This window comes from Lytechinus variegatus, chromosome 11 (assembly GCF_018143015.1).
Source record: "Lytechinus variegatus isolate NC3 chromosome 11, Lvar_3.0, whole genome shotgun sequence".
In the NCBI taxonomy this organism is placed as follows: Eukaryota; Metazoa; Echinodermata; class Echinoidea; order Temnopleuroida; family Toxopneustidae; genus Lytechinus; species Lytechinus variegatus.
This window is the reverse complement of record NC_054750.1, coordinates 6185344-6200774: the sequence shown is the minus strand read 5'-3', so window position 1 is coordinate 6200774 and position 15431 is coordinate 6185344. Positions and strand designations below refer to the sequence as shown.

At 33.6% G+C, this 15431-nt stretch overlaps 1 protein-coding gene across 1 annotated transcript in view; it reads right to left on the bottom strand.

The window, feature by feature from the left end:
• LOC121424361 (latrophilin-like protein LAT-2) overlaps positions 1-15431 on the bottom strand; it is a 41010-nt gene that overhangs the window by 21423 nt on the left and 4156 nt on the right. Inside the window, exons 2-3 of the mRNA XM_041620020.1 lie at positions 2506-2592; positions 733-921 (exon numbers count right to left, since the gene is read on the bottom strand). Of these exons, the coding sequence (XP_041475954.1) occupies positions 733-921; positions 2506-2592 (276 nt within the window). The remainder of the gene's footprint in view (positions 1-732; positions 922-2505; positions 2593-15431) is intronic.

Below are 15431 nucleotides of genomic sequence, written 5' to 3'. Positions count from 1 at the left end.
GTCATTTCATTATGTATTGTATTATTAACATTATCCTGGGCTCCTGAGGTTTGCAATTAATAGCAAAATGCCAATGACCAATCAAAATCATCGTTGCATGTGCATTTTGTTCAAAACACCGACCTCAGACCAATCAGAATTACAATTCATCGCAAACCTTTATGTAACAGAGCCACAGTCATATTATATCCCATGTTGGACAAATGTATTCCTTCCATAATGTTCATTTAATTGAGAATTTTTTTTTTTGCAATTACAATTACTGCAACCAACTCATTGCATGCTGCGACCCGTGCAGGGTTACGACTTCACGAAAATCAGGATCCATTTATTTGCGGTCACTCCCGACCAAATCGGTATGTTTGAAAGTTAGAAGTTCTCGCTCCGCATACGGAGGATTCAAGAACGCAGTAAATGTATTTAAAATTCCCATCAAAATGACAATGGACAGCTGGGATATCTTGTCATGAAGTGGTGAGCAGGGACAGCCGTTTCGTCCTAAGTTTCAGAGCTGACGAAACATTGCAGGTATGTCGTTTGCCCAGAGTCAAGGACGAAATTGACGTTTTGATTCACCACATTACGACATTGTGTTGGGTTGTTCTTTGTCATTATGGGCATTCGACAATAATTTTCTCCGTTCTTGATCCCTCCGTATTTCGCGGAGCTAGAACTCCCTATCATTATTATTCTTATGATTAAGTGGACTTACTACCTTTTAAGTAGACTTACTATCTTGTTCGATGAATTGTTTTGCAGCATAGTTATCCCCAAATTTTTCTTCTTCCTTGTCCTCAAAGCCGACGAGACCGCCTCCTTCATGATGGCAATAGTTGCTCGCTTCAGACCATGTCATCATTGTGTCAGAGACGTATAAATAGTACACATCGTTATATCGTAAGCTTTTCCCGCCAACAGGTCCTAAACATATATTTAAAAAAATGAGGTAAGGGCAGACAAATGGGAGGGATGACAAGGAGAGAGAGAGAGAGAAGAATAAGCTGGAGTGAGCAAACTATTGAAACCGGACATGTTGGCTCAGTGGTACAGAGTCATTTCACTAAACAATGTGAAATACTAATGATATTTTATAAAATTTTCTGTATAATAACTACTTATCTGTCTCAGTTTTGTTGATTTATATTGTCTTTGCAGTGTAGTATGCATGATTTGAAACGAATGAATGTAATGAATATTATTTACATAAAAGACTGTTCATGGATTCAGGTCGTATAAATGCTTGTTTGTGGATTGTAGAAAATACATTCTACCTTGTTCTATCCTGTTCTATCTTGAATGATTGACACTCGAAAAAAGTAGGAATATGTAAACAAGTTTCCTTATACGTTGAGTTCGAGAGTATAGAATTTTCTCTCATTATCATCTTGTCATTTTTCAAACTTTTTTTCTAAATTTGATTCCAATGAAAAAATGTATTACTTTATTCATAAATAATAAAACAATAATAAGCATAAAGCTCAATACCAAAATATTACGTGTTTGATGCTTCCAAAAAGATGAAGATAAAACGTGTTTGTATTATGCATTTCATGAGTTATTAATATATCTGCTTTTTTTATAAAATAATTCCATTTCATCTCATCGCTGTTTTATTTCCACAAATCCATGACGTTACAAAACATTGTTATAATTACATTAATAATCTGAAGACCCTGCATAAATTACGAGTATGAAATTACAAGCTTTCTCATTTAATATGCTGCATTCTACACTCATACATGTATTTATTTTTGTTTATCAGTCAAAGAAATTAAGTTATTGCAAAACAGAAGCCACTTAAAACAAAAAAGCCGGTGTCACGTCATTATCACTGCAGCATACCATAGATATATATATATAAAATAAAAAAAAGACTGGAAAGAGCTTGTCATATCTCTGTCTTGCGCAACATATCCTTTACAACGAAGACCTCTTTGTGTGAAAAGCTTTGCATCATTTCAGTAATTATGTTTGCATCAATATGATTTCTTTTGTTCTCCTTTTCTTTCATGTAATACATGCATGTACGCATATAAGAATAAGTCAACTATAATTTCTTCATTTCCAAGGGGATCCACACTTTACAAGCTTTGCTTTTTAGTGGATCCCCCTCATTTCCATTTATGCTCTTTATTATACTGTTTTTTCTGTTTTACGAAGTAAGAATACCCTTCTATAAAATTGTACTTGATTTGTATTGCTTTATATTACTTTGTATTATGCTTTGAATGGAAATGAAATAAAGAATTGAATTGAATTGAAAAATGGAATATGATGCCGCACACTCGACATTGAAGCTACAAGAAGAGTACTCCATGACACAACAGTATGTGAGGCCGTACTAACACATTAGAAACAGAACGCACACACTGGGGAAAAATGTGTGGAACTTTGTGCATGCATGCTTGGCCTTTTGAAGTACTTTTAAGTGTTTCAATTGCCTCAAAAGAGCACGTTTTGCTCGATCCATATTTCTAAAATGTCAGTGAGGCCTGTTATACTTACTCAGAACATTCATGCATGTTCCTCCATTCTGACAAGGGTTGTACACACAAGTCTCATTAAGAATCGCTCCATCACAAACTGCAGCTACTGAAAATGAAAAAAATAACAGATACGTCATGATGAATATAAATATAAAATATGTCTTACCATACAGAAAGAGCAGGGCTATTTGAATCAGATGAGAATGAAAACATCGGGCTTTATTATCTATCAAATTGGTTTAGCAACGATGCAATAATTATGCATCCAACTTAGCTCATTCAGGGGCTCTTAAACACGATTCCACAAATATTGTCAATAGAGCTGCAAATATTTACTGAAAATGAGATCATAAAGAGAAAGGTGTGAGGCCCTTAACTTGTGTATTTATGTTTGAATTAATTGAATACATTGCAAATATAATTCGTTTGTATTGTTATTACACACGAATACTACAGCAAAAACTCTATAGCCAATACTTTATCAGTCAGATGATCACAGATTTATTTTATCACGGTGAATACCTATTCAGTAGCCATTTCACACATTTCGCATAGAAGCGACAAGAAAATGGACTCACATTGGTATGAATAAATGAAAGCAATTTATATGCATGATGTTGTATTGGGCTTCAAACCGCAGCCATCCCTTTTCCGGACATGTTTCATAATTTTGTAAATGGTGTAAAGTAACTAACTACAACGTTACTGTCTGAAACCACTTATTTGATTGACTGAAAGCAAATTTTCCCCACTCTCCTTATGACCCTAAATTTCTCTATTCATGTTGTTGTTTTTGTCTTATTTCCGTATGATACAAAAACATATATTTTAAAAATACAAATTGAAAAGTATAAAAAAATTGAGATGAAATGACTGGAAGCCCATTTCAAGTGTTCATTATAATGGGACAAATACGCTGTTAAAAACAAATAAAGTAACAATTCATAATTATCAAACAAAATATACAATGAATTATAAAAGGAATCAAAACAAAGCAATTAAAGCAAGTATTATGAAACAAGGCAAAAAAAATCGGTCCATAAAAATGTTCCACATCAGACGAAGATGGGGCAGTTTAAAATAAATGAAAATAATGAAGATAAAAGGTGTCAGTTAAACAGCAACAAAAAATAAAATCATAATGAAATCCAGACATTCATAATACAAACACTGGTGTATATTGTATCGTTATTTTTTATTAACGTTGCTTCAATTTTTTTAATATCCGTTTGTGTGTCCCACAACATTTGGATATCACTGCTTCACCGGCTTTCGCCGCTAATTCACGGTCACACTAATATCCGTGTGTCAGTTTTCGTCGATGGCTCATTGTAGTATAATAGATGATTAATCATAAGATAATATCTCCCTCTTTTTCTTATTTAGAAACGGCGAACAGAGGTACAATTTTGGGAAGGTTAGAAATTTGGCTTTAAGCGCACCAATATGCTCAACCTAACATTATTTTATCGAACATTTATTGACTGAATTATGAGTCATTCACTGTCGTAAGTCTGTCTTCGATATCACATTTGGCAAATAATCCATTAAATAAGGTAAATGATTATTATTTTCTCGATATTGAAATTACAATAATAAATCGTAGAACTATTATCCAGGCAGCGATATCTTGTCTTTTTCTCCATTAACCTATCCCCATATCAGACCCAAACATCCCCTTTACCCCCCCCCCCTCCCTCGCTCTCCATTTCTCTCCCTTTCTTTCTGTCTCTCCTACACACCCATGTACCTCTCTTTCCCTTTTACTCTCTTCCTCGCCCAACCCTCAACTACCTTCCATCCCTCCCCTCCCTCTTATCCCTTCTTTCTTTTTCCTACGTCTTATTTTTCCCCTTTTCCTAGCCTTACATTGATACCTGCAAACTAGGCAACAGCACTGAGTAAGGGAATTTTAAGCACAAAACTGGTGTAAATTTTATATATTAAGTTAACAATTCATCTGTAGATTCGTCTTTCATGTCTGTCCTATATTGTAGAAATTAATCTGGATCATCACATTGATATATTGTTAATAAAATCCACTTGATCAAAGTGATAAATTGCACTTCCCTCATAAATATTTTCAACCAAACCAAAAGTTGTTTAAAAGTAGAAACTGATCCACTGTTGGGTAAAAATATCAATTCATTTTGCTTGCAATTTTGTTTTAAAATCAACACTTTTCTAAAAAAAGAAATGAGTTAATAAAAAATATTTCTGAAAGTGTACATTCTCTTAATTTCTTACATTGAAATATATTGCGATCAGGTTCCAGTCCAAAGTTAGATTGAAGTTTTCAATCTAATAGATTTAGAATTCAATCTTTATTCGATTGAAACTTTTGATCCAATTTTTGATTGGTCCCTAACCACAATCTATTAGATTGACTTTCTTTGTACTGAATTTAAAGAAATCTATTTTTATTCCTTTCATGTTATTTCCTATTTATTTTCTTCAATTTAAAAAATGTCTTCGATTTGTAAACATTGATTCATACAAATCCAATTCGTCATCGAGTCATAAAGAATTATAGATATATAAAAGTAATGTTTGTTGAGGAAGGCGTGAGTCCCTGAGAGCAAAAGCTTGTGGAGGGATACGTAAGTACATAAACACATTGATAATTATCAAACTGAAATTTTCCTGGTCATTATTCAGCGAAAGTTAAGCGTCATTTCGTCCAAGGAAAATTTGTCATGCAAAAAAAAAGAGGTCCTCGCTTTCAAAGGAGGGGGGGGGGCACATTTGTGTTATAACGGCATATTTGCATTACGAATTTTGATTATGCCTCTCAAAAAGGGGAGGGGCAAGGGCCTGGTGTGCCCCCCCACCCCCTCCTGGATCCACCAGTGCATTATTCTGTCTAATTTTCTCTATTTCCTAGATATTACAAAGGGCCTATGCCCGGTGATTAATTATTATCACAGCAGGCGGCTTGCGGGAGGCAATCAATTTAATGATATATTATTAATGACTTGTATCCAATGACGCTTTTAGTGAAGGACTTTCAGGCTTTTAATATTAAGAGCATTAAACCGTTAATCGCTAGTTTATTGTCATCATTCATACTGAAAATTGCCATAGTATTGATATAAATTGGATTGGTTTTCAACTAATTGTGTTTGGAAAAGGTTGTCCGGGACATCTTGCTGATAAGTCCCACATGTACAAATCCCTGTAGTTCTTCCGGCACATGTGTACTTTGAGTAATGGAATTCATCAAATTTGTTAACATGTCAATGATCGTGTAAACATTCATTACGTCCAATTATCATTAAGATTATCACTAAATTATCATTGAAGTTATGATAATCATTTATCTATTAGAATGATGAAAGTGCTGTTACTTTGACATTAGTCTTTACATATACTTTAATAGATCGAAGCTTGGGAATCATAAAAAAATGTTTTTTTTTATACTAATCATCAATTATTTCAAAGAAACGCAACTTTAATCGACCAAAACCTTTCTGGCCAACTTGAAGTACAAAGTCAGGCAAATTTAGTGATCAACGGTGATCTCAATTTCACCTTACAATAAATTTGGGCTCATCGCTTTTCAATATAGAATATGTTGTCCGTTGCTATGACAACCTAACGTGATCATCTGAAGAGAGTGAGGGTGTGTGTGCGAGAGGGTGGGTGGGGGTGTGTGAGGGGTGTGTGTGTAAGAGAGAGAGAGAGGGAGAGGGCGAGAGAGAGAGAGAGAGAGAGAGGAAAGGCTGAAGGTGCGAAAGCGTTTGACCCTGTTTTTATCATTATCGCGTTGGCATGGTGGTTGGCGAACAAATTGATCGTCATGCCTGGAGTGAAATGATATTCATAATTGATATCGCAATCAACTTAACTTAATTAGTCCTTATATAAAATAATAATTGATAATTAAAGAAATATCCAGGTCACAGTGCCAATCAAGTGTCCAAGGAAAGCGATCTTTTTACTTTCTTTTTATATCAGGAATGTTATCATAACCCCATATTGGATAGGATGAATTGTTAACCTGGCGTTTGCAAATCCCTGGAGTATACATGTAAATACATATCCACAGAGAAATATAATCATTTTTCTTGCGCTGATTCAATAAGATAGTGATAAACATGTGTTAAAATGGCGATTCTATGAATCAATGCAATCAATTTATATCACCTCAAAATATATATTTTTTAAATTATCTAGAAGAAGGTATATTCACTTAACCCACGTAGAATTATTTCATTCCTTTTTCTGAAAAAGGGCTAAAACATTGATTCCCTTATCTCTCACAAGAAATCCTATTAATGAGCTCCTTCTTTTCTTCTCAATCAAATTTTCCCTATTATGGTGAATCTGATATTCGAAAAGTTAAAATAGTGAATATAGGCGACAAGGACTTCCTCTCATTGATCAACTGATGAGACTAACAACTTAATTTAGATATACACCAATACCATTGATTAATTCAAATCTATTCAATCTTTCTTTCTCAAATAAGATAAAAACATGATACAAAATAACATCGAAATTTGTATGAGTTGATGCAAAATTAATTACGTTGTTTTCCACGAAGGTTATAAGAAACCTGTGATGCTGGATCGCCAAAACATAGTAAACATCACATTAATAACCATAACAATATCAATATCAATAAAACACTTAATCAGTAATAAATTCAACGTAGAAAAGAAAAAAAGTTTGGCCCGTATTCTGAAGTCAGATTTAATTAAGACCACGGTCTAACTATGTGCTTAAACTATGGAAAGCCAAAAATGTCAAAATATTGCTTACATTGTATGTTTCTTATGTTTACTGTCCTCTTAACCAACTCGTAAATGGTGAATTATGCTATCGTTTTTACCCTTCTGAAATAGTTACGATTTGAGAAAAGATGAGCTAATACATTGAAATTCTACTGTTAGAGATCTATGCCACTACTGGCTATCCACATTTAAACCACAAATTTAAAACAGATTTTAAATTGAACCCGACTTCAGAATAGGGGCCTTAAAGTACAAAAAAATCTAGATGAAAACAAAATCGAAAGATTAGTAGCCCCAATGAATCCTAACACATTCAGGAACCACTTTTGCTGTATCAAGTCATGTTTTCTTTATTTTGTTTCGCATGAAAAATGATTAAGTATATATACTGAACCAATAGGATTACAAATTATCAGCAGAACCTTTTAATAAATTAGATTTTAGAATAAATTGCAGAGTAGAATGTATGTAATTTATCAATATAATTACCTAAGGGATCTAGAGGGCATTGTCCTATTAGCTAAAGGTGTGTTGGTGTAATACCTTTGGTTTTTCTTCATCCAACCCACAAGTATATACAATGGAACAGATAGACACATTTTTTAAGTAATACGTAAAAATAAATATCGGTATAAGGCACAGATGATTTAATAGGTAATTAGTTAACAAATAAAACCTCAAAAACACAAATAAATAGATAGATAGGGGTAGTTAATTAATGAATGGACAGAATAAAGAAACAAATAAATAACCAAATATTGAACTGAAAAAATGAAATGAAGGAATGAGTCAATGAAATCAAAATACGTTAAGTAAAGAATATACCTGAATGAAGCGTTTTGGCGACAACATATAAACACGTATTTTTATCTGGATTGATTAAATCAAAATGAAATAAGTTTTAATTTTCTCCGAGAGTGCAAACCTTGATTCATGCCAAAACTCTTGGAATATTTCTGGTATTCCATTCTGGGCCATCCAATGTAATATAATTACATAATTGTATTGAATCTTCGAAGATTCGCAACGGAAAATTCGTTACTCTCTTTTTTATTTTTTTTATTTTTTTTTTTCACTGGAGTCCATTGCACAAATTTCAGCTCTTAAATTGAATTATTTTACACTCATGTTTCGATATGACTACGATTTCAGCATTCAAGATTTGTAATACTTTTTTACAGTATCTAACGGTATATTGACTGATTGTTTCGAAATCCAGGAATATGGAGCATTGTTTCTGCCTAATATTGCCAATGTTAGAATGAATGAATTAATCGATGGATGGATAAATGAATGAATGAATGAATGAATGAATGAATAAATAAATAAATAAATGAACACTCTGAAAATGGAATGTTACATCAACATTTATGAATGAATCAATGAATGAATGAATGAATGAATGAATGAATGAATCAATCAATCAATGAACACTCTAAAAATTTGAATCTTAAATCAACATTTCAAAGATTGCAAGAGTGACAACCTTTTCTAGCTGTTGCATTTTCCACTTTATGTGGCTTGACCCAACACATAAAGTGTTTGATTCAGCTTTATACAAGGTTGGATATAACATTTGGAAAAGGTTGTTATTCCTCCAGCCTTTCAAATGTTGATTCAACATTTCATATTTTTATAGATAGAATGAATGCCTGAATGAATGTACGAATGAATGAATAAATAAATTAATTAATTAATTAATTAATTGAATGAATGAATGATTTTTTTTCTTTCATTAGACAGAGGTTGTTTGTCTGCAAGAGTGTCATACAGTTCATATCCGCGGATTGGCAGTTTCTGATAGAATAAATTTATCACCAATTGTTTTAAGTTGTTTATCATTCTTTACGTACTATTTATATTTTTAAGCCTGTAAATCTTTTCTTTAGGCAGAATCAGACTCTTAAAATGGACGTCGTTCCAATCGGGCAATTCATACAGAACGAAACATGGGGTGGAAAGGACATTTTCCCCCCAATAAACAAAACATAAAGTGGCGACGTGATCAGTAAAGCTCTTTAATTCTAAAGTTTTCTTGTTTTCTTTTTGCCCTTGATCTTCCACGGATGTGTACACCCCAAATCTATCCATCGATTTTTACTAATAGATATACATATGCTCTATTATTTCGTTTTCAATCATACAATATTACAATATTCATATGCCGTATGCCCGGTACCATCATTGCGATTAGTCTAAACAGGTAGAAGCTAAATTATTCCCCTGTGTGCTAAATTATAGCCCGGGGATCTATTACGGAAATTAAAATGCTAAGTGAAGCATTCAACAGACCTAACAGCTTTACGACAATCGATCGTATTAAATTAATGACAATGAGACACATTCTATCCTGCAGACTGCGACATGGCTTCGTAAATGGTCCCAGTACTTCAGTTGATCATCGTCGGTTCATGCAAATACTGGTAGTCAGAACGTATATGGGTTTTTAATACTTTTTATGCAATTGCCCCAGTTAAAGCTTTGAAAAGGTGAATGAAATGACCCGTTTGGAACCCTTTCGGCATAATCGAGATAAGAATTAGGTAATTTGTCTAATTACTTTATAGTTCAAATGAAATTGTATGGTTTTCTTTGATATGACTAGAGTGATAAAAATGATGATGGGTTCTTCATCTTTTCTGATGACTTTCTGTTTTCATCCGATATCCTGTTTAGATTCATTCGATTTTTTTTATCGATTGACTTCCTTTTGTTAAATTTGATGATATTCATATACTGATTCCACGAAATATGCAAAGTCATCAAATTTGTCCTTAACTTTCCATTTTATCAAAATAACCTACCCCTATTCTTGTAGGGTGGACATGTAGGTTATAAGTCCGTACAAGGATGATTCTCAAGAGTTTACTTTGTCAAAACGTTCATTTTTGTCGAAAAAGGCGTTTAATTAGAATGGGCCGACAAAGGAAATTATATTTGGTATATAGTGTCGAAAATCTGTTTATCTGACGGTCGATCGGATCTGGATCGCCCTTGCCACTAACCCGTCTCTGTGGTCTAGTGATTAAGGAACCGGCGTTCAAAGCTGGGGGCCCGGGTTCGATTCCCAGAAGAGACATTTATATATATATATATATATATATATATATATATAAAGGTCTGAAATTATTAAAGAAAGAAAATTATTCACAATGCGTTTGGGGAGGGATAACTACCCCCATTCCTCTACATTCGTATACATGCGAACATGAAATGCAATAAATTGATGAATTAAGCTTCCAGTCATGCATACAGACTTGGCACTATACAAACAGTCTCAAACACGTACAGAACATGCTCGACCTGTACCGTTCCCAATTTGATTTTTTTGCCTCTCTCATACCGAATATCATTGTTTGCTAATTTAGAGTGATCCCGTTTTTTTTTTTTTATTTTTCCGATCTCTACAGACGTTCTCGGATGTTTGACACCCAGTTTTTCTAATAGACATCCACCATTTATGATTAGAAAACTCGCCTGTTATCGGCCGGTCCTGCTCAATTTGACGAGAGAGGTTAATTCAATAATCAAACCAACTTCAAATACGGTTTGTCATTTAATTACAGGCATTTCAATTCCGATCGATAAGTTCAATTGGATTACACGCTGTCAGTCTCGTAGAAGTCAAGGCTGAACCTAGCCGATCGCTTACGTTCAATGTCTCGAGGTGTCTTTCATGTGTAAATCAATGGTTGCATGGGCTTTGAGTTACCCATACACAATCAATTTTACTAAAAATAGTTGATTGCGATATACAATGCATTTTTCCCATTCTGTTTTAATTACATGCAATAAGGGATGAAGGCGCAATAGAAAAGTATTTCATCCATTCCTTATACTTTTTTTTCAATTTCTTTTATTTCATTTTCAACAGAACAAAGTAAAATGCCATGGTCGTATACAATTACAATGACATTTGCAAATGAAACTTATACAAACAATATAAATTTAGGAAGGTACAATATTTTTTTCATTAGCAAAACAAAGCATTATACATGTATATAAGCAAATTACTATATAAACATAAACATTGTTTTTGAGAGAGAGGGAGATTAGGCCGAAAACAGGAATATTTAACAAATCAATTTAATATCTATTTTCTTCCGATTGACATTTCATCCAATTTCATTTAAAATATAATATAGCAATAAAACAATGAATGTAGATACAATATGTGGAAGACTACAAGAAGGCTTAAAAAGTCAGAGAAAAGCTGCAAAGAAACATTCAATTTTTTACATTAAAACGGGAAGCGGAAACAATAGTGAAATATGAACTCTAGGGGTAAAGAGGGGATATTTTAAAAAGAATAGTCATATTAAAGAGGATGTAAGCACTAGCGTAATGAGCCCGAAAAATTGAGAGGCAGAACTTGTTATACGGAACAAAATTTTGAAAAATTCGCAAGCGAGAGAGAACATTTTTTATACCTTTATTATAGGAAAACTATTATGTGATAGATTTTGAAAATATATTTAGAAAATAATATCACATTTCATCCTTTCCATTTTAAGTTTTTTTCCTTCTCTCCCTTAGTTTCTTGGTGTTGGAACTTTTGGGGGGGGGACATGGCCCCACGACCCCCCCCCCCCCCATTTTGTACGCCAGTGCTAAAAAAGTGTGCATTCCGCAAAAGTGAATAATTTTCATTGCCATGTTTACATGGCATCCCCGAGAAGTTCCGAAAATACAAGAATACAGCGACCGACTGGATCGAGGGTGAGAGCATGGACCTGTACCAATAGTAAAACAATTGTGTTAGGTCCATGGTTAGAGTAGGTGAGTTGTGGACTTGTGGTTGACTCTTTCCGCTTTACCGTGACAAGAAACCTCTACTTGTTCCATATATGCACCAAAGAAAGAAAATGATGGCCTATACAATTTTTCTACGAAAAAATACCTTGACCTCTCACTTCCTACCACTTTAAAATTAATATTAACTAAATTTACCCAGTAACTTTCGCCTGTCCGATTTGATAATTTTGTTTTTACCTCCGTGTCAGTAGTTTCCTACACTCTAAATTACAGGGATTTAAAATAAGTCCAGATGGACTGTAGTTAGGGACCAATCGATTTCTGGATTTAGTTTTAATCCAAAAAAACTTAAATTTAAATCTCAAATGATTTAAATTTAAATCTTTCGAGATTTAAAAATGAATCTTAAGGATTCAAACTAAATCCGGAATTCGATTGGTCCCTAACTACAGTCCATGTGGACTTATTTTAAATCCCTGTAATTTAGAGTGTAGCTAATTTTGTAGAACTATCCTTATTTATTAAAGGTACAGTCCACCCCAGAAAAATATAGATTTGAATAAATAGAACAAATTCAAACTCGCATAACTCTTAAAATCCCATCAATATCGAATGTAAAATAAGAAAGTTATGTCATTTTGAAGTTTCGCTTATTTTGGGTATACCTTCTTCCATATACATAACTAACATTGTTTTATGACTATATCATTGATTTGTATATTTCATATGAAATTAAATGACAAAACAATCGGAAGAAAAATAAATGCTTAATTGAATTGCATTGAATTGAAAAGTAGTAGTTATGAAAGCAAAACAACATGTATGTAGGACACGTTACTTGGTTACCTCATGAAAAAATATAAATCGATTGCTCTTTTATACGGCTCGATAGCCTCTCAGTTCGCTTTTGATTCAAAACGTTGGCTGTCGACCTCTCCCCCTTCGTTAATGAGAATTGATTTAGATATTGAACTTACGTAAAGAGAAAATTTTGTATCATACATATTTTATTTCTAAAATGTAAAATTAAATAACAGAAGGAGAATGGTTCATTTTGTAAATTATTGTAATTGGTGGCGATGAAGTGGTCATGATTCGCAGTTGTAAAGCAATGCTATTAGAACAACCGCATGCACCAGCAGTGATTCAACATCTTACCTAGATAACACGTATGCATTACGAAGAGATGCCAAATTATGTATTACAATTATTGATATTATATAATGATGATGAATATACCAATCATTGGCATGCATCTATACATGTTAACAGGGTCAAATAGAATCGGGACATGAGATTACAGAAGTGAGATGATAAGGGAACAAAAAAATATATAAGAGCAAAGGGGGAAGGAGGAGAAAAGGAATGAAAGAATTAAGAATATAAAAAGGAGAAGTCGAGGTATGCAACTCTATAATATCTCTATGATCCAATTAAAAAATATGTTTGCAACCCCCCCCCCCCCCATCAAAATAGCAAGACACTGCCCCTGCTGAACTTCTTTGTCTACTTAATATTTTATTTTACAATATCATAATCATAATATGTTTCATTTGGATTAAACACTAATATATCAATCCAAATCAGTCAAAAAGAGAAGAGAGAGAATTGAAGACGGGTCAAATGAATGCGAGGGAAGAAATAACATAAAGCCAATTGTTTTTTTTTTTATGGTGACACGACATATTCTCCTGCAACATTTGCTCCTGTTTAAATATCTCAGAGGGCAAAATATTTGGTTCAGAACATAGTAAAGATAGGGATTATGGTGTATATAGTTTTGGAGGTTAGGGTTTATGTTTGGCTTAACGTGCTGATTTCCATCCGAGCAATTGTCGCCTGAGCAAATATGATGAAACCCTTTTTTTATACATATATATTTATCGTGGGACATCTGACGTTTGTCGATCACATTCAATCTATAAGCCTAATCAAGCTAATAGAGACATTTGACATTTCTTCGAAAGTGAATGACAAACACTTAAGAAATTTCCTCCACGATAATTTCTGAAAGCCGATTGAGATAGAAGGATATAAACAAAGATGCAAACATCACTTCGCGCGTCAAGTTCTGATTAATTGCCATTTTCCCGCCCTTTTCCATACACTGCCCCGGACGGAATCACCCCTATGCAAGCAATGAGGACTTAATGATGATGAATGTTTCGGATCGCGCATGGTTTGGCTCTGGTATGCTTTGAGTCCACTTCCACAGAGAATGGTGTGTTGACAATGGACTTAACCAAATATTCCTCCTCGGATCGGGATTGTATGGCTTCGATTTGGGAGTAGAAAGCAGTTGATGATGTTATAACATCTAATACTTTCTCTGGATGATATATCGCTCCCAAAACCATGCTGGAATTTTGTTTAAACAAATAATAATACAAAAAAGGTAGTGGCGAAAATACCAGCGTTTCTGTCTGCTCTGTCTATATCATTTTGAATTTTTGATTGTCAAGGCTTCTTTCTTTTCCTCTACCTCTCAACAAAATTAGGGAGGACTAGTGTTCTCCAAGAAGTCTTCATCAGCATCACCTCCGCCACATTCATCTTCACTATCATCATTATAATCGTCATCATCATCATCAACATTCATCATTATCATCATCATCATCATCATTCATCGTCATCATCATCATCATCATCATCACTATCACCATCATCGTCATTATCATCATCACCGTCATCATTGTCAACATCATCATCACCATCATCATCACAATCGCCGCACCTTTGTCATCACATAGCAATCACAATCCAAAATAGCCTCTTATTCATTTTTTTCAAAATTGCAATTGTGATTTCACCAAACTTTTTATTTTTATTCTTGAACTTTGTACCTTTTCTTCAGTTGTGTTTTGATTACTCATGTCTTGATTTTTTTTTATACTGCGAGACTTAAAAAATGCAGATCGTGTAAATTATGTCATACTGAAAGTTTATCAATGAAATATAAATCGATCAATCAATCAATTAACAAATAAATCAGTCACGTGGTGATTAACTATTGGTCTAGATCACCAGCTAAGTAAAATGAAAACTATACTACATCGACAATTATTAACAGAATTAACACAATAAAATATTCATCAAAGTTTGTATATGAAATTCCAATTTTACAAAAAAAAAATCGTAGCAGGAATGAATGTGCCGTAATACATGCACACCCTATCTCATCAAATTCATGAAATAGCTAGATATATCAAAGAGTAAACTAGCTACCAATTACACACATGCACAGTTTATCTCATCAAATTCATGAAATAGCTAAATTTGTCAGACAGTCAAACCACCTGCCAATTATACACACATTAATTACAAAGTTGGATTTTTGTCGTATTTTCCTTATCTGATTGGTCCCCTGCCCTCCCAATGCCGGAATGATTTCCTTCAATGTGAGACTCTGACGTAGATGCAATAAACACTCATTAGTTTTGAATTCATATTGTTT